This window comes from Chanodichthys erythropterus, chromosome 6, assembly GCF_024489055.1.
Source record: "Chanodichthys erythropterus isolate Z2021 chromosome 6, ASM2448905v1, whole genome shotgun sequence".
In the NCBI taxonomy this organism is placed as follows: domain Eukaryota; kingdom Metazoa; phylum Chordata; class Actinopteri; order Cypriniformes; family Xenocyprididae; genus Chanodichthys; species Chanodichthys erythropterus.
The window spans coordinates 12,856,600-12,877,570 of NC_090226.1; the positions used below are offsets into that span (position 1 = coordinate 12,856,600).

Below are 20,971 nucleotides of genomic sequence, written 5' to 3' on the forward strand. Positions count from 1 at the left end.
ATTGCAAATCTAGCATTCACTTTAATGAATGAATGAATTGAGTCTACAGGATGGTGCACATGTATTAAATGTAGGAGCTGTCTCAAATTAAATATATTTCTGTCTCAAGAATCAGTGTGCTAATACAATTTAGGCCTGCATCCTTGATTGAGGCTTCCTTTTCATATTTTTTATTTTTTTTTTGCAGAATAGAATAAATAGAACATGAAATAAAAATATTCACTGCAAAGTAAATATGTACTTTATCATAATAAAAGATATGCTAATAATTGTTCAGTTACTAAAGAAGACTAAAGTAGTCATGGAGAGCAAGAAATTCGGTTCTCAAAAAGGATTTTAGAGTTGCATGGCAACAAGCACAAGGTTAAGAGCTATTAGACAAAGAGTGTGGCACCCCTGGGAGAGAACCATGACAAGGGCTTCTCTGGTTTTCTTTAAATATATACACAAATGTAGTGGAATGCAGAGTTCAGGCACTTTGCTGGATAGCCATTGTTAGTAGGAAAATCCTCTCAAATGGGTGTCAGAAAGGAATGAGTGAAGCACAGGGGCTGATTTTCACAAATGCATTGCAGTAAATATTTACCAGTGAATGCATTTATGCATTGGAAAAGTCCAGTATAGTGTTAATTCACACAGCAATATCAAGGATCACAGATAAATAGCACAGGGATTTTATTATAAATGATAAGTGATTTTTATATCAATATTACATGCTATTTTTAAGTTGATATCATTAGCACTACATAATAATTTAAAATAAACAAGAAATGCGATACACTAAAAAAGACTGTTCTGTCTCCAGTGATGCAAACATGATAATTGGTATCGGCTGACCGGAACACACACTGTGAACCATTTACTAAACTAGATTTAACCTAAATTGGGTTTTAATTTTAAACTAGATACAAGCCAAGAAAATATCTACAAAAGTGAGCAAAACACATAATAATAAAAAAAATTATTATTATTTAAATAATGAAAGAAACCAGAAAGAGGGTTATAGGCAATGTAATATTATTATGAACATACAACAAATTCATTTAAATTAGTAATAATAAATTATGTAATAAAAGGACAACATCTTTAAAAAAGACAATTAAATTAAATTATCTAAATGATCAATGGTACGCAGTACGTGCACCTTTTCAGAATATTCATAATTCAATAAAAATAGCAAGCAAGTGACAAAAATGAGAATAAATGACAGAAAAAGATAGAAAGAAAACACTTACTTTTGATGAGATGATGTTTTCCTTTTACAATACGTCTATTTCATTTAAGGACCTTCTGTTATAACCAGCCTGCAAGGATGCAAATGCACATTCTACTGATCAGCTCTGCTCTCTCTCTCTCGCGCTCTCTCGCTCTCTCTCAGCTGACCTTGTAATACACTCTCTCACCTCTTCTGGGTAGTTTTGAGCTGTGAGGAATGTTTGGCCTCATGTCTTTTAGAAGGATATACACCCCCAGAAAGCAAATAGAAATCCAAATTAGGTCAGGGATCAAAAACTGGCATATAGACCAAGTGAATAGAAACTCCAGAACTCTTCTGAAGTCATACAATAGCTTTATATTAGAATAATACCGGAGTTCCAATTGTTATCCACTGAACATTTCCCCTCTAGTTGTTTAGGCTACTTTTTGTTAAAGAACCCTGCATCGACCGGATCTTTAGGTTAGCGAACCAACTCATTCAATTCGTTCATAACGTAATGGCACGAAATGAGTAAACAATGCTACTGACAAGAATCTTTAGAAATCTTCTTGCAAATTTTGAGGTGAACGGTTCCTTTAAAACAAATTGTTTCAAGACAGACATTTAAATTACACACTATAGATGTCAAATAAGTCCTCTGAGGGCGTTTTTGACGCTGCTTGCAAATAAGTTTATCCACAATTTATTATCTAATTTCGACTGACTACAATTTAGATTCTTGATTTAGAAAAAAAAAAAAAAAACGTAACTATTAAACAGCTGTTTTCAGTTTTCATTGCTTTTAAGTTATTACTTTTGGATACAGTTTCTAAATAGACTAGGCCTATATTTTAGTATAAATTTTAAAATTTTTCAAAAATTGGCACAGTAACGGGCAATAATAACAATTAAATAAAATATAACCAAGATTTTTATCACTATCAAATGAGGAGAAAAGTATCTTCAGTCTCATTATAAGAAATATACTGCCACCTGGAGGTCAGAGAAAGAATACACAGAAACTGTTGATTGAACTCTAAATTACATTTACATAAATTGGGTAAAATGCACCCTTAATGTACTTTTAGTTAATTTGAACTATAATAAAAAGAATCCCCTTCAATATATTGTACACACAATCAGTAGAAAATTCCATAAGCCTGGATTCGATGGAAAATATACAGCTGTCTGTTTCCCCCAAAATGATGAGAGATGTTGATGCAGTGATTTAATAGATGATGATTCTATCCTCTGTGTGGATGGAGTATAACCAGCATGTTTACATTAGTTTTTGCCTTCCATGATTCTTTTTGACAATGTAACAATTCTTTTTGGAAATGTAACGATTCTTTTTTTAGGAAAGTAGGGATTCTTTTTGAGAAAAATAGCGATTCTTTTTGGGAAAGTAGTGATTCTTTTTGGGAAAAGTAGCTTTTTTTTTTTTTTTTTTTTTTTTTAAATAGCCATTCTTTTAGCAAAAAAGAAAAGTAGCAATTCTTTTTGAAAATGTAGCTTTTCCTTTTGAGGAAATGTAGCGATTCTTTTTTTGGAAAGTATCGATTCTTTTTAGGAAAAGTAGTGATTCTTTTTGGGCAAAGTAGTGATACTTTTTGAAAATGTAGTGATTCTTTTTGGAAATGTAGCAATTCTTTTTGGTGGAAAAGAAGAATGAGCCAACTTGATAAATAGAAACTCATGGGGGGATGAGGGGGGGGGGGGGGGGCAGAATTCAATGGCAAATATACAGCTGTCGAAATCCCCCCCTCCCCTCCCAAATGATGAGAGATGTTTATGCAGTGACTTAAAAGATGCAGATTCTATCCTCTGTGTGGATAGACTTTAACCAGCATCAGTTTAAAGGTTCATTTTTTGCCTTTCATGATTCTTTTTGAAAATATAGGAATTCGTATTGAAGAAAGTAGAGATTCTTTTGGGGAAAAGTAACGATTCTTTTTGAAGAAAGTAGCAATTCTTTTGGGAAATGTAGCGATTCTTTTTGAAGATGTAGCGATTCTTTTTGGTGAACGTGGGCGATTCTTTTTGAAGAAAGTAGTGATTCTTTTTTAAAATATAGCAATTCTTCTTGGAAATGTAGCGATTCTTTTGAATATGTAGCGATTCTTTTTGGAAATGTAGCAATTCTTTTTTTTAAAAGTAGCGATTCTTTTTGGAAAAGTAGTGAATCTTTTTGAAAAATGTATTGATTCTTTTTGAGGAAAGTAACGATTCTTTTTGAGGAAAGTAGCAATTCTTTTTGGAAAAGTAGTGAATCTTTTTGAAAAATGTATCGATTCTTTTTGAAAAATGTAACGATTCTTTTTGCTTATAAAATTATACACAGCTGTCAAAATCTGTGAGCCTGGACTCGAACCTAGGATTCTTCGCACGCATCTGTCCACAAAGCCACCGTGAAGTGCAAGAATGAGCCAGTTTGATAAATAATTGAACCTCATGGAGGGGAACAGAATTCGACCGCAAATATACAGCTATCAGAATCCGTTTATAATGATATTAACTGTTTTACAGGAAGCACAAAGTTATGCTTCCGTAGCATCCCATGGCCAAATCCTGGCTCTACCAAAGCTAAGCATGCTCAAGCCAGGCTGTGACATTTATGAGAGACCTTTTTGAAAAAACTTGACATTTTGAGAAAACTTGTCATTGGAATATGCTTTAGTCAGAGCAGCAGGGGGAGCTCACTCCCAGGCTTGTATGGCTCCTAAAGTCAGAGTGCTGCGAAAGGGGCTCTAGTCTGTTTGAAGAACCAACCTTTAAACCAAGGCCCTGACTTGCTGTGGTTGTTAATTGCCATTTTAATTAGTAATCTGACATTATTAATTATGGTGGAAGCACAGTCTGATGAGGGTGGTTTCACTACAGTAGCTGTGGGATTTCAAAATGACTAAGGAAATGTTTTCAGCAAGATGGTGTAAAATTTTACATATCTTGTCTATTACCACCCACTGCTGCTTACACCAACGGCAAAAAATAAGCAGTTAGAATAGCAGAATATGTGAGAGAGCATTGCTTTAGTGTGACTGTACTGTATTGCAGTACAGGTGGTAGCTCATTCTGAGGCACAATTTCAGCCCCTCAGGATGCGCCACCCCTAAATTTGACCTGTTTTATCAAGGCAGCAAAGTTATGCCTCCGTAGCGTCCCATGGTCTTAGCATCCCACAATTTCAGCCCCTCAGGATGTGCTTCCCCTAAATTTGACTCATTTTATCAAGGCAGGACAAAATAATACTTACGTAGCATCCCATGGCCAAATCCTGGCTTACTACCAAAGCTAAGCAGGCTTGAGCCAGGCTGTGACATGGACGGGAGACCTTTTTGAAAAAACTTGATTGTCATTGGAATATGCTTTAGTCAGAGCAGCAGGGGGAGCTCACACCCAGGCTTGTATGGCTCCTAAAGTCAGAGTGCAGCGATAGGGGCACTAGACTGTAAAAAGAACCATCCTTTAAACCGAGGTCCTGACGTGCTGTGATTGTTAATTGCCATTTTAATTAGTAATCTGACCTTATTAATTAAGGAGGAAGCACAGTCTGATGAGGGTGGTTTCACTACAGTAGCTGTAGGATTTCGAAATGACTATACTGTATTGTAAAACAGGTGGTAGCTCATTTTTAGGCACAATTTCAGCCATTCAGGATGCGCTGACCCTAAATTTGACCCATTTTATCAAGGCAGCAAAATTGGAGGGAGAAAGCAGATGGGATCCAGAAAAGTCCACCAGCATGGACTCAAACCTAGGATTCTTTGTCCACAAAGCCAACAGGAAGTGCGAGACTGAGTCAGTTTGATAAATATTAGAACCTCATGGGGGGGGGTGGACTCAGTCTCTCTATCAAAATCCATCCACCCCCCCATATACTATACAGTTAGGCTAGGCACAAGGCAAATCCAACCAAAGATGTTGGTTGGATTTGGGCCGGCACAACATTGCTATCTGGGAAGTGTCATTTCGAACTCATTTATAGAGTTATTTTTAATAAAAATATATGTTGATGATGATTAAACTCTTCAGTGCCCTCCAAAGGAACTGTGTGAGAGAGAGAGTAACAGAGAAAATCAAAGACACCCTCCTGTTGTTCCACAAACTGTAAGACCAGATGGCCAAGCAACACTTTTTTGACTGTAAGGTGCATATCCACAATCTTTATCAGGAAACTCAGACTTGCGCGAATCACAGCAGGCCCCACAGAAACAATCTCCAGGGAGTGACTGGAGTTGTGGGCTCTCAGTCTGGCAGAGCGGGCTCTGATGCTCCAGTACAGCCTTCCTGATGGCAGGAGCTGGAAGAGATGTGGGAGAGATGGGATGGGTTCTTCACAATACTGGTGGCTTTGCTGGAGATGATGGAAGGAAGAGGGACACTGATGATCTTTGCAGCTGTGTTCCCGGTGCGCTACAGGGTCTTGCGGTCTGCAGCGCTGCAGTAAGGGGAGACTTGCTCTATTCAGTCGGCGCAGGAAGTGGAGGTGCAGCTGGGCCTTCTTGGAGAGTGATGTAGTGGTGATACAGGTGAGATCCTCTGTGATGTGCAGTCTGAGGAATTTAGTGCTGCTGACTCTCTCCATGGTCGAGCTGCCAATAGTCAGTGGGGGGCTTTGTCTTTCCCGCACTGAGGTACAGGTTGTGCCATTCAGCCAGTTGTGCCAATTTCTCTTTGTAGGGTATTTCATCTGCTTGCTAATGAGGCCTACCACAGTTGTGTCATCTGCAAACTTGATGATGTGCAATCGTGAGTCAGCAACATGAAGAGTGCCAGGCTGAGCACATAGCCTTGTGGGGCTCCAGTGCTCAGTGTTGTGGCTGATACAGACTATACACTGCCATGGTCTCTCAGTACACAGCCAGGTATGTTGTCAGGACCCGCAGCCTTTCGTGGGTTAATCCTGGATAGGGTCTTCCTTATGTTGGCTGAAGACAGACAGAGCACCTGGTCATTGGGAGGTGTAGGTAGTTTTTTTTGCCATTGTCATTCTGCGTCATTTCAAAACCTGAGTGCATTGAGGTCAATTACTAAATTCTGTTATATTTATGCTTAAAACATTAGTCATATAGAAGTCAGCTAATTCATCAGCTAACATTTGGTGTGCTGTCCAGGGGGAGGGCTCCAAGCTCTGAATTTGGGCCCAAACCCAAAGTACCTATATATGCCTCCTATCATTATCTGAGTTGATTAACTGAATGCGCTCCTCTCGTGTTAATTAGGTTCATTATCTGAACAAGCTCCTCCTGAACTTTGTTAATAAAACATCATATATAAAAGGATATGAAGTGTAGATGAAGCATGTTTCAAAGAGAACTGCCTGTGCGCCAATTTGAATAGGAGAGAATCACATGAAGTGGCTGAAAAACATTCCAACACATTCCAAGTGTTCAGTGGGCATGGGAGTGATCTGACCAAAGACCAAAGATAAATGTAAGGAATGTGAACTCAACAGCCTTTCAGAATGTACTGTGTAACCCAAAATTGATTTGTGCTTACATGATGCATTGTAATTCAAATTTAAATTTAGGTGCGATTTATTTTCGTAAAAGAGGTGTAACAGTTAGGAAAAAAAATGACTTTATATCATTATCTTTATTATGAATTTTTTCCCTAACAGACCATCTTGATATGAAATGTAAAAATAAAAAAGAAACAATGTAAAAAGTATATATATATATATATATATATATATATATATATATATATATATATATATATATATATATATATAAAATCAAGCAATACATTTATGATTCTAAAAGCTGCAATGATAGAACAATTTAAAGCTAAAACAGGGTGTCACTCATAAAGATGCCAACAAGAGTCGCTTTCGCTGATGTAAACAAACTAGAGGCATGTACTATGCAAATAAATATGTGTACAAAATCTGATCAGTTCATAAATATACAATATATATTGTTTATTCAAGTTGCTACATATAGGTATTTTTCGTTATTTATAATTAATTACAGTACAGACATTTATGTCACCAAAATACACTAAGAGAGACTAGCAATGCACAGCTGTTTGGTCATGAGTTTCAGATACCAGCTGGAGGAACCTCACAAACCGGCAACATGAAGAGTAGCAACTACGTGTGAATTCTTCAAGTCTAATTAACCAAGTATTAAACAAACAATCATCATTTGAAGCTTAAACCATCATATGACTTATCTTCTGCAGTTTTAGCAATAATACATAGGCGTAACATGGGGACAAATTAGTCTTGTATTTAATAGTGGACACCAAATTGTGCTGATTTCAAGGGTAATCATTAGAAACTCTGTAATTGGTAATAATAAGATATGCTTTACCAGAATTACCATTTCAGGAAGAACAATCCAGAGAAGAAAAATTAAACCATCAACTCAGGAACAAGTCAAAGTAAACAGAATGATGACATACTGACCGGTTAAGACAATTATAAGGTATTTTGCTTCCAACGAGTGCAAACATAAGACCAGCTTATGCCACTTCTCAACATGTAAACTACAGTAAATGCTCAGCTATAATTTTTGAATACTGCAGAATATCAATTAAAGGGGTTGCCAAGTCAGAATTAACTAATCATGAAAGTAATATATATGCAAACAATTTTCGATGCCATTTTTCTCAAAACTGTTAAACTAAATGATTTGGCATTCAAAAATTCACAACTAAATAAAAAAAATGTGAATAATCACATTAATACATTTCTGACTCTGTAAAGGATTTCATAAGGATGCATCATTTCATCTTCTCATGCATGTTTTTTGAATTTTTTTCACTTTTTCATTTTTGAACAGGCCTCAGAGCTCAAGATCAAAATATTTTAGGCCAACAGTCCTTTTCAAGTTTTTTGAAATTATGGATTCGATAACTGTTGGCTAAATAGTATAAATCCCTGTATTAGAGCTTTAAAGTTCATTTTAGAGAACAGGCATAAGCTTGTTTGCGTGTCTAGAACTTCAGAGAATATAAGCCCTCAAAGAGAAAAAGCTCCTCCTCACTTCATGGTCCTCTATATGAAATGCTTTTATCATACTCTTCAAAGCTACATATAGATATTTAGATATATAGATATAAACAAACAAACAGGTATGCAACACATTCACTGCTGTTATAGTACATTAAAATGCATGAGTTCATTAAACTCAGAGTAGTCTTGTATATAATTAAATGACTGTTAACCTGAAACATATTAGTTACAAAATAGTAATTTAGAATACATACATCTTATAATCTATTTTATTCTCTGAAAATATATAAATATATCTCAGGATGAAGTGGAGATGATTAACTATATCATTTGTTTTTAAAATGTAGATACAATACAATAACATCCCATTAATACACACACAGAGTATGAAGAAAAACAAAACAAAATGTACCTTGTAAACACCAGTTTACAATCAAGCGCAGTGCTAGATCTATGACAGCCAACACACTGATCTACTATTTCAGTCCTGTGTTGTTTAAAGATGCCTCCTTATTTGCTAAACAATGTAGGGATGAACCAATATTTCTGTTAGATGCAGTACAATAATTGTACTTTTAAATAATGTTGTAATTTTATATAATATTGTGGCTAGCAGGGCAGGGCAGAGAGCTGTGGGAATGGAACGAGGATCACCTGTGCGCCACACCAGTCTCCAGTCCCACGGAGGAGCTCCGGAAGGATAAAGGAGTGACGACAGTTCTAGAAGAGAGAGGACCAGGCCTGGTCTTTATGTTGGTTTTATTATGGTTATATGCTTTACTTTTGTTTTATTATTTATTTTATGATTAAAACTTTACATTGAATGTTTGCCAGTCCCTGCCTACTACTTCCCTGAACTTTGTTAAAATTAAATTATATATAATTATATGTTTTTAATGTTCAATATCTCCAACCAAATGCTATTTTGTTCTGCTGTCATTTTTTCTTTATGTTGCAGCATTTATGCTACAAAATTGTACTAGAGGAGTACTAGTACTTGCGCACAGTATCAGACCGGTGCATCCCTATAACAAGGTGACATTTTGCATTGGATATTGCAACAAGTTGCATTGGAGGCCCTAGGGTGTGTTGGCTGTCAGTCAGACCAGTGTTCCAGGTGAAGGGGGCTCAGAGCCAGACTCTTTCTGAGTGTTCCCCTCTGAGGGGAAAGGCTCTGGGTAGAGAGAGAGCTCCACGGACCTGCCAGGATGAAGAGAGAAGATCAAACTGAAAATGGCAGCATCAGAAAATGTCTAAGTGGTTAACTTACAGCTATTGTGATATTATCTATATATCTATCTATCTCTATATATCTATAATATATCTATATTTTATAGATAGATTAGACAGATTAGACAGACAGACAGACAAAAATACACACCCATCCACCCTGGGTCAGTAAGATTTTAAGAAATAATAAGCAATAATAATAATAATAATAAGCAGCTCAACTGTTTTTTTTTTTTGTTTGTTTGTTTTGTTTTTTTACATTGATAATAATATGAAATGTTTCTTAAGCACCAAATCAGCATATTACAATGATTTCTGAAGGATCATGTGACACTGAAGACTGGAGTAATGATGCTGAAAATTCAGTGATGCCATAAAAATGTATTAAAATAGAAAAACATTATTTTAAATTGTAATAATACTTTATAATATTACTGTTTTTACTGTATATATATATATATATATATATATATAAATAAATGCAAAAAAAATATTATCATCAATTTCACATTTGTGGCATGGTTCCCACACCTTATGATCAATCAATATGTTCATGACTAGCTAGAAAATGTATTTACTATAGTAATTTTTATTACTATTCCAGTCATTTTCATGACCATTTCAAATTCTCTGATATTTTCAGCTTTTCCATAACCATGAGTGTCTTGCTGTGAAATAGAAATGTGGAAAACTCACCTGGCATGCAAGGGATGCCCATGAAATGAAGCAGACTGAGGTATCTGACGGTGCACTGAGTACAGTGGGTCGGCTGGAATGGACTGAGACTGGTGCACTAGGTGGTGGTGAGTGTGTGAGTGGCGCATGGAAAGTCCATCGTGACCTTTGGCCGTAGTGGAATAGCCTAAAGCATTCCTCAGATACCAGTCCCGGAGTCCTTCCAGTGCCAGTGCCTTGTGCAGGCTGCGGGTGGAGTCCTCAGGAGTGGGCAGAGAGAACTGAGGTGGCCTGCGGCCGAACGCTGCAGCAGTGGACAGCTCTGCATGGTGAGGGAGCAGGTTGGGAATAGAAGAGGTTGTGGATCCAGAGGAGGGATGTGACAGATCATACGCCGAGAACAACACAGCATCCTGTGGGATGAAGGGCCCGCAGGATTTTGTTCGTGTCACTTTGACCCGACGGGGTTCGGCCTCTTGACCCCGCAGTAGCATGGGGCTATAGGAAGGTGGGGCGGCAGCCAGATGTAACTGCGAATGTGAGAACCCGTTATAGTGCGGAGGGGTACCTGATGGAGGAGTGGAGAAGTCTGGCCAGATTCGTCCTGTTGATTGATTCTGCTGAGCCTGGACGGGCCTCTTTTGCTGTTTGCCCCAAATGTAGTCTATCAAAATCTCACTGTAACCAGTGCCACTGCTTTGGCCACCAAGAGAGGAGCGCATTCGACCCTGGTCTTTAAATCCCATCATCTGTCTCTCTGGGCTGCCTTGATATATCTGACGGAGCTTCCCATCCGTGAGGGACTCGGAGCTCTTGTATGGTCCAGCTCGGGGTGGCATGCCGTTGCGGGGAGGACCAGGCTCAGGGAGACTCGAGCGATCAAGTAGCGCTTCAGAGCTGTTGCTACGGCGAGCGCGGGAGCTGTAGGGGCAGCTGCGGCGCTCAGAAGAGGAGCCCTCCAAAGATGCCAGTGGGACAAACTGAGGAAGATCTGGACTTCCACACCACTGCTTTAGTGCAATACCACCAGGCATCTCTGGCCTAGCAGAAGAAGAAGATATGAGCATAAGAAGTTATTAGTGGTAATAATATTCAAAACAAAACAAAACAAAACAAAAAACATTTGGCTCTAAAGTGGATCTACAGTGATAATCTAGGGACCTGAAGTCATCATAAGTGCACTTCTGACAGGAGGCCTGTTCCAATATAATCATCAATACTATCTGCAAAGGTATTTTATTTTTGCTGAATTATAAGGGAGCAGTTAAAAGACGGCGGACAAAGCGAGAAAAATACTAACATATAAAATCTAAAATATTTCATTCCATACTGAAAAGTTTTAAAATAATAGTTAATTTTAAGTGGTTTTATTCCCAATATTTGTGTGTATTCTGTTCAAAAGTTAGGGACCAAGAAATTAATTTAAGAAATTAATTATTTTATTCAACAAGGACGCATTAAATTGATCAAAAGTAACTATTTTAAATAAGTGCTGTTCTTTTGAAGTTTTTATTAAAAGAAAAAACATTTATCTTCAACATTGATAATACTTATTGATCACCAAATCAGCATATTAGATTGATTTCTGAAGGATCATGTGACTCTGAAGACTTGAGTAATGGCTGCTGAAAATTCAACTTTGCCATTACAGAAATAAATCACAATTTATAATACATTCAACATACATTTATTTTCAATTGTAATAATAGTTGACAATAATATTGTCTTTACAGTATTTTTGTAAATGCAGCATTGGTGAGCATAAGAGTTTTAATTTTCCAAAAACATAAAAAAATGAGGAACAATGCCAAATTTTTGAATGGTAGTATTATGTCTATGCCTATTATCGTTAGCTTCGCAACAAGCTAACATCACATATATAATATAAGAATCATTCATGCAGTTTGTGCTATTGCTGTGTTGCCTTAGAAGGCCGATGCTTTTATAGGCAGTAGGCTCCTCACTAGGTTTTGGAAAAGAGCCAAAGTGTAGACATAGTGTACAAATAGCAGAAGAAAATTAACAGAAGAGTGTCATTACCTCACATGGACACTGATGGGTGCAGTGCGGGATAACAGTGGTGTGGCTGGAACACTTCTGCCCTCCACATTGGATGCACTTCTTGGGATAGAGTGACTCGGGCTGAATGAACATTCATAAATTTGTAAGTTTTATTTGTAGTGTAAACCTTACCCATTTCAGCTTGTGAAAACATCCCCCTCCGCTCACCTCACAGAGCTTGAGGCTGAGTTGCGGCGAGTCCTCATCTCGTAGTAGATCTCCACAGGCGACAGCTTCCTACAGAGTCTACTGTCAGGACTGCCTGGGGCCAGCCGGGGGTGAGACAAGGAGCGATGCTCAGGTGCCACACTGGGAGACGAATCCTCTGTAAACCACAGTTGACAGGGTTGTACAATATCACAGTTACAGCCTGCCAAAAACAGACCAGTCTGATAATTGAGATGCACTTTCATTGTTTTATAATGTTAAGAGGCCTTACCATTGTCATGTGATGTTGAGTCTGACATTGAACTGCTCTCTGACTTCACAGTTTCCTCTGGAAGTATTAAAAAAAAGAGAATATCACTTTAAAATAATTATACAAAGAATAATAACACAAAGAAAAGATTTTCCTATTGTTATATAAACATTCACTCACTCACACACACACACACACACACATACACACACACACACACACACACACACAAAGTTCATAACAGTTGTGTTGCTTAGATCTTTGTGAAAACATTTTGTTTGGAGCCTTTGATGAATAGAAAGTTAAGAACATCATTTATTTGAAACAGTAAAACTTTGTATCACTGCAAATGTCTTTACTACGGAAGAGGATTAGGGCCAAGCAATAAGAAAAAAAAAAAACCATCTCGAGATTAAAGTTGTTAAATTTCGAGAAGAAACTCGAAATAAAATGTTGAGAATAAACTCGCTAAATTACGAGAAAAAACTCGCTAAATTTTGAGAAAAGTCAAGATAAAATGTTGAGAATAAAGTAATTAAATTACGAGAAAAAGTTGTTAAATTACGAGAACAAACTGGTTCAATTTCAAGAAAAAAGTCAAGATAAAATGTTGAGAATAAACTCATTATTTATTACGAGAATAAACTCATTAAATGAGAAAAAAAGTCGTTAAATTACGAGAATAAATTTGTTAATTTAATGACTTTATTCTTAACATTTTATCTAGACTTTTTTCTCGAAATTTAATGACATTTTTCTCATAATTTAACGAATTTGTTCTTGCAATTTAACGACTTTTTTCTCGTAATTTAATGACTTTACTCTCAACATTTTATCTCGACTTTTTTCTCGAAATTTAACCAGTTTGTTCTCGTAATTTAACGACTTTTTTTCTCAACATTTTCTCAACTTTTTTCTCGAAATTTAACGGCATTTTTCTCATAATTTAACAAATTTGTTCTTGTAATTTAACAACTTTAATCTCTAGATGGTTTTATTTTTTTATTATTGCTTGGCCCTAATCCTCTTCCGTACTTTACTGTTACTTTTGATCAATTTAATGCATCTTTGCCGAATAAAAGTATTAACTTCATTTAAAAAAAAAATCATTATAAATGTGTCTGAAGGCGCAAGCTTTTTTATATTAATTGTTTGTGTAAGCTATTTGTTAAAACATTTAATCAAGTCATTTATAAACATCTAAGTCTGTCAACATTAGTCCATTGTCCTTTTCAAGCAACAGACTTGCATAATGAGGGCAAAAGTCTCAGTTAGCATGCACTTCCTGTAGAGCCATTCCCAGTGTATGCACTTCGTACCAAATAACCAATGTTTACCAGAATTTCATTTGTGCTTTTGTGGTGAGCGCGCATATGTGTGTAACGTTACCCGTGTGACATCCCCGATGAACAGTCCTCTTACTGTGCAATGCATTTTTATCATAATCGATGCTCCGGCGCAGGGCACCACTGAAGAGAGCCTTCATCTGCCTTCGCTGACCTGGGTCATCCTACATGGAAAACAGATATGGTTATTATTGTATTAAACTGTAAGGAGAATCCTTTTATTATCTTTCAGCAAACACTCACCTCTACTTTTGAGGTAACATGAGGGGGCAGGCCAGCTCGGCGCTGAACAAAGGGAGCTCTTTCCCCTTCTTCTAAAGGAAAATCACGTGGAAGCTTCCCTGTGAGCTCCTGTACAGACATTTAAAATTTTACTTTGTTTCTATTCAATGTTGCGCTGTTTGTAGCCATTCGCTAGAAGAGATGGTTCTAATAAGTACACCTAGTTCAGATTTTTTTTGTACATCTACATTCAAAAAACAAACAGTTCTTCACATGAATACAAATCCTAACACCAAAACTTCACACATCAAACTTTATAGCGACTACCTAAAAGTAAAATACTGATCCAAAATTTAATAAACCATCTCACCGCCTCCAGAAGACACACTTGCCGCAGCTCTCCGAGACGACTGATCAAAAGGCTCTGCAGACTCTGTTTCCGCTCCTGCAGCTCTGAGATTCGCTCTGCTTGCAGCTTGCTGTCCTGACAGCCCTGGACATCTGTGCATGAGCACAATGTGCAGGAGACAGAAAGCCAAAGTTGTAAAAAATCCATTCTAAGTGTGCAACATTCAATGTACAATACTAAAATAAAAAAAAAACTTAAAAAAGTAATTATATGATTGTTTCAAGTCATGTCGGAAAGATCGTATTTACGAGTTGAACGCACATCAACAGCACCACAATGTCGTTAATACAAATGGGAAGCTGGTGATTTTCTTGAAGCCCCTATGTTTATGAGTCGGGGGTGTGTCAGTGAGAAATGTGGTGGAATACCACAAAATTTAGCAGTGACATTGTCAGGCTGTGAGCAAAGTGACATGTATCTGATGCAATAAAGCCTCTCTCCCAGTATCATTTGCTCCAAATTAAAGCAGTTCAGAGTGAAAGGAATTTAGAGACAAAATTGCTCATCTTTTGCTTCTAATTATTTATTATATTTATATTATATGAAGTATAATTATAATTCATAATATATATTCATATAATTATTATATTAATATGAAACTTTGCTTTTAAATTAATATAAATATAATACAGCCATTAATATATAAAGTGAACCTATGTAAATTGTTAGGTCCATTTCTTTGATTCACATGAACTGATATAGTCAGATATTTTCTTTCAGCTGCCTTCTCAAACTTTCACTGCAGCATTAGTGTTTATTCCTGCCTTGTAAATGCATTTCATTTCATGATATTTTTCATAATCTCTTAATCTTCAGAAGAGAAGTGGATTCGACATCTCTTGCGCGAGAAGTGAATCAAAGGATGCTCTCCATGTTCCGTGTGATTGGCTGTTTGGCTGTCACACTTTCAGATGCGCAAGCTTCAGAATTAATTGCAAACTCTTGATCAAACCTGAGCTGACAGAGAACGTTTATACCAAGTCTTATGAGACCACTGAGCCTGATCTAAACCAGGTTGGATTTATCTGGATTTGTCAGTTCTAAACCTATTCTGATACTCAAGCGTTTGTTCAGCTAGCTTCATGCAACAGGCCATTGAACACACTGACATTGTAAACAACTTCCCACCTTGTAAAAAGGAACTTGAATGCACCAATATATACAATTCCCTTCATAAGTTTGGGGTCAGTAAGATTTTTTTTTTGAAGCAAGTATTTATTAAATTAATCAAAAGTGATAGTAAATACATTAATAATGTCAAAAAAAAAAATAGTGTGTATTATTAAAAACACATTAAAATGTTTTTTAAAATGGTAAAAATAAGCATCCAATATCAAACAACACAAAAATATATAATATTTAGGGTGCTTTCTTGCTTTAAGTAAGGAATTCTCAACAAGGAATTATTTAAGTAGGCTCACCTGGAGCCCCTAAGCCCATGGCAGTGATCAGGTGACCTTTGACCTCCATAGAATGTATTTCAGGACGTCTTGTGAATTTAGCTCCCAATTAACCCTCAGCTCCTGTAGACAAAGAACAACATAGATCTAATTAACATGTATAATTTAAGCAACCAATGAACTGAGACTGATCTGAGAAAAACCTCCCATCACCTTATAGTTTGAGTCACGTGAGGCATTTCATTTGGTGTTGAGGGCCACAATATGGCAGTATCCCAGTGGCCTGCAGAGGGAGCCACTGTGCGACTACTCAAATTACTCCAGAGCCCTTAAGTATGGAAGAAAAAAAAAGTATAATTGTTATACACACTAATAACTTATATATGTTCCTGTGATCGATTTATTTTGACTGGCTGTAACTCAGTCCTCTAATGATGGCTTACATGAGGTTAATGGCTTGTTCTGCAGAAAAATGCAATGTAAAGACAACAGAACACATTCATTTAGAGAGGCAAAGTGCAAATAATGCTATCAAAATAAATGAGAAAAAAAGATGGCGATCGTTTTCATACTTGAATCTCTGTTGTGCCACTAAATCATTCACAATTACCTCTTCTCTTACTTTCTGTAAGTTATGTCATCAGAGGGTAACATGACCAAGGGTGTGAAAGTGAGAGCCCATATCAGGTCTTTGTGGCAACCCAGGTTATCCAACCACGTTACAATGTTTAAATCTAGGGTTGTCACAACCAAATAGCTCAGATTCAACTTTTAACAAAATGTCAACAATTTCACCTATATAGTGTCAGCTATGCTAAAATTAAAATTCTAAAAATCTGAAATTAAAAAATAATTGACATAATTCTTTTTAATTTTATGTCATAACAAAATCCTAAAACTTTATCTCCAGGTTTAATTTTTTTTTTGTTTTGTTTGTGGTTTTTGTTTGACTACAGTAGTGGCCAAAAGTGTTATCCGGAGGGGATACTTGTTTTGAATGACCTTAAAAGTTTTATTAAGCCATCACAATATTAGGGAAATATATATATATATATATATATTTTTTTTTTAATATTTTAAATATAGGGGGAAAACAAAATGCTAAACTTGGTATTTATCTGACAAAAGAATTTGGCAAAAAAAAGGTAAACTACAACTACATATTTTATTTGACCATGTAAACAAAGTACATCGAAAAACGTTAAACATATTAACTACAACATAATCAGTTATTGATATTTCATTGATTCTTTCGTTTTTGCACGTTCATAATTTCTTTGTATGACAGCCAAGTCTATACAATTTGGCATGTTTCAATGTTTCACAAATAAAACAATTGACTCCAGGCAAAATATGTTTACAAAATCTTTAACAAATATTTAATAATATTTGAATAAAGGGTAAAGCCGGAGATCACTTTTAGCCACTACTGTAAATTTTAGACTCCAGTCCAGTGTCAGTGTGTGTGTGTGTGTGTGTGTGTGTGTGTGCGTGCGTGTGTGTGTATATATAAAGTACAGTCCAAAAGTTTGGAACCACTAAGATTTTTAATGTTTTTAAAAGAAGTTTCATCTGCTCACCAAGGCTACATTTATTTAATTAAAAATACAGTAAAAACAGTAATATTGTGAAATATTATTACAATTTAAAATAACTGTTTTCTATTTGAATATATTTCAGAAAGTAATTTATTCCTGTGATGCAAAGCTGAATTTTCAGCATCATTACTCCAGTCTTCAGTGTCACATGATCCTTCAGAAATCATTCTAATATGCTGATCTGCTGCTCAAGAAACATTTAATGTGTACTATTGTACAAAATATTTGTGTGCAATATTTTTTTTCAGGATTATTTGATGAATAGAAAGTTCAAAAGAACAGTGTTTATCTGAAATCTAATCTTTTGTAACATTATAAATGTCTTTACTGCCACTTTTGATTGATTTAATGCATCCTTGCTGAATAAAAGTATTAATTTCTTTAATTTCTTTTCAAAAAAATAAAAATTCTTACTGACCCCAAACTTTTGAACGGTAGTGTATAATGCTACAGCAGCTTTGTATTTCAGATAAATGCTGTTCTTTTGAACTTTCTATTCATCAAGGAATCCTGGAAAAAAAGTACACAACTGTTTTCAACATTGAAAATAATCATAAATGTTTATTGAGCAGCAAATCAGCATATTAAAATGATTTCTGAAGGATCATGTGACACTGAAGACAGTAACGATGCTGAAAATTCAGCTTTGCATCACAGGAATAAATTACTTTGTCAAATATATTTAAATAGTACACAGTTATTTTAAATTGTAATAATATTTCACAATATTACTGTTTTTTTACTGTATTTTTAAATAAATAAATGTAGCCTTGGTGAGCAGACGAAACTTCTTTTAAAAACATTAAAAATCTTAGTGGTTCCTAACTTTTTTAGATATATATATATATATAATAAAATATATATATATATTTTATATAAATTTAATTTTAATTGATATAAAATATATAATTAAAAAGAATTAAAAATATATAAATTAATTTTAAGTGGATGTCAGTGTGCAAGTTTCCACTTAAAATTAATTTTAACCGTATTTTCACAAACAAGACAAAACATTTCAAAAATGGCAAATGTCACCAATCTGACAGTCTGTTCATGAATCATACTTATGTTATAAAGCCTGCTGGCAAGCCATGGGCAGAACAAGCAGAATGTGTTTTTGTTTGTGAGGAAGTGGCGTGGGTCATGTGGTATGATGGATGGCTGGGAATGCACCCAACAACAAAACAAGACATAAAACCACCATGAGCAGGGTAAGCAGACTACAAACAATAGCAAGTGTAAGTAGGGGTATGAATGTAAAAAAAGGCAAAATATTCAAAACAAGCTGCTCTAATACTCCACAACAGAGCAACTGAAGGAATAAGATTCTGAGCACATCTGGTGGACACATGCTAACAGATATCGCACACCTCGGCTCTTGTAGAGACCTGGCAGAGAGCATGATGGGAGGAGAGAGGGGAGGATAAATGCTCAGAGATCAAAACCTGACTCAGAGAGAACAATGAGAGAGAGATATAAACAAGGGATTTGTGGGAATTTGATGACAAAGCACCCAATGTCCTGGGACAAAACATGTGAAAGAGATAAAGTGTGAGACAGGGAAAAGTAAGAGAGCCAGAGATCCATATAAAGACAGCAGCAGTGTGAGCACTGCAGTGCATGTTACTGTCTCACAAAGAAAAAAGACATGAAAATACTAAAAGGAAAATACCAAAATGAAACTATAGTATCAAGCAATAATATAAAATAAAACACTGACAAAGTTTAATAATAATACCATATTTAGTGTTTCTCCATGCTCCACATTTCTTTTGTTGTTTATGCATTAATAATATTTTATATTCACAGGACTGTGTATATCATGGTAATATTTATAATTTTTGATAATATTTTATTACATTTTTTTGTTGTTGTTGTTATTTACAGCAATTTTGGTATAGCATAGATTTGCCAACTTGTCATATGTAATGCCTGGTTAAAGGGTTATATCAGCCAAAAATGAAACAATTTGCTCAACTTGATGTCAAGTCAAGTCACCTTTATTTATATAGCTGAATTTTATGGATACAATTATGGATGAAATTTATGGTACATAAATTTTGGCTGCACAGCAGCTCTTAAAGAATAGTGTCAATGCAGGCAGATCAGAAGCACTGTTGAATAAATGTCAAGAATACTGTTAAATATCAAATGTCAAGTCAAATGTCAAGTGTCCCCAACTAAGCAAGCCAAAGGCGACAGCGGCAAGGAACCCAAACTCCATCAGGTGACATCAGGTGGCAAACAAGTGGCAAATAGGTGTTAAAATGGAGAAAAAACCCTTGAGAGAAACCTGTCTTGCACAAAAGGAGGTGTTTAGCAGAATGACTGTCTCAGACATTCACTATCAGTGCAGGGGGAAAATGCAATCAAAGTGAATGGTGACTGTGACTGTACACTTCTGCCCAACATCTCCTTTTGTGTTCCATGGGAGAAATAATGTTATACAGGTTTGGAACAACTTATGACAACAATTTTTAATAGAAACAAACATAAAAATTCTAACTCATGTGTATAAAGTGGTGAACAATTTCACCTTAAATGTTTTGATACATAACTGTCTATGTCTATTTAAAATGACTGATCTTTTTCTGTTTACAACCATCATACAACAAAACATGGAGTGTGAATTGGCATGTTAATGACAGCTGTGGCAGGTGAGACTGTATACACAGCTGTGACTCCAATGCATTCGAGTATCTAATCGTTTCAGGACCATCCATGATTCAAAGTGTGTCAGACAAAGACCTTCTGAATGAACAACTTACAAAATCAACGCGTATTTGTTAAAGAAGCGACACGTGACTATAAATGATCCGCTATACTTGGCTATGGTTTTCATTTGACAGATTATCACTTAACACCATCAGCTAAAACACGTCAAACGAGAAAGAAAAAATCCTTCCAATTAACTAACATTTTGAAAGCAATTATTTATCACGTGTGACACATTTGAGCTGCTGGAGAAACTTTTTGCTTTAATGTGTAGGGCTTACCTTGAACGAATTAAGTCGTTAAGAAGATATCCAAAAAAAGCGAGAGAAAAGCAGGTGCTTATTTCATTGCATGTCCGATTTCATTAACATGTACTCAAGTTGCACGACGTCAAATGTTTATCGCGTTTCTTCTTTGGAGACGTTGCAACTCAGGCAGTAATTCTACGAGCCCTAAAGGCAACAAGGACGAAACCATCTACATGCGCTGACGGGGGTTACCCACTCATAAAATGGCAATAAAACATTAAACATATACACGTTTTTTAAGTATATGTAAATTATAGTTGTGTCTTTGCAGGCAATTCGACTGTATATAAAATCGAATTCCTGTGCAAATTTGCGATTTAAATTCAGATTATGTCGGCAAGTTCAATGGTTTGGTCTGAAAAGCGGACAGGTGAGAGGCTGTGGCGTCCGTAACAACCATATGGTTTCTAACTTAAACGTCGCAGACAAG

At 35.9% G+C, this 20,971-nt stretch overlaps 1 protein-coding gene across 1 annotated transcript; it reads right to left on the bottom strand.

Annotated features, from left to right (window-relative positions):
* Positions 1–8,480: 8,480 nt before the first annotated feature.
* ccdc120b (coiled-coil domain containing 120b) lies at positions 8,481–20,650 on the bottom strand. The gene is made up of 11 exons (XM_067387277.1): positions 20,515–20,650; positions 16,134–16,248; positions 15,942–16,043; positions 14,482–14,612; positions 14,133–14,240; positions 13,933–14,053; positions 12,565–12,621; positions 12,294–12,450; positions 12,105–12,206; positions 10,086–11,105; positions 8,481–9,359 (listed from the first exon to the last, which is right to left on the bottom strand). Exons 3-11 carry the CDS (start codon positions 15,988–15,990, stop codon positions 9,260–9,262), a joined length of 1,845 nt encoding a protein of 614 aa, XP_067243378.1. The 5' UTR covers positions 15,991–16,043; positions 16,134–16,248; positions 20,515–20,650; the 3' UTR covers positions 8,481–9,259.
* Between the last annotated feature and the right edge of the window lie 321 nt (positions 20,651–20,971).

Excerpts from the sequence above, each read along its gene's own strand:
- ccdc120b (XM_067387277.1), bottom strand. The coding sequence starts at position 15,990 with ATGGAGGTCAAAGGTCACCTGATCACTGCCATGGGCTTAGGGGCTCCA. Across the intron at positions 14,054-14,132 it reads ATGTTACCTCAAAAGTAGAG|GATGACCCAGGTCAGCGAAG; the intron begins GTGAGTGTTTGC and ends TTTTCCATGTAG. Across the intron at positions 12,451-12,564 it reads CTCAACATCACATGACAATG|AGGATTCGTCTCCCAGTGTG; the intron begins GTAAGGCCTCTT and ends TGTGGTTTACAG.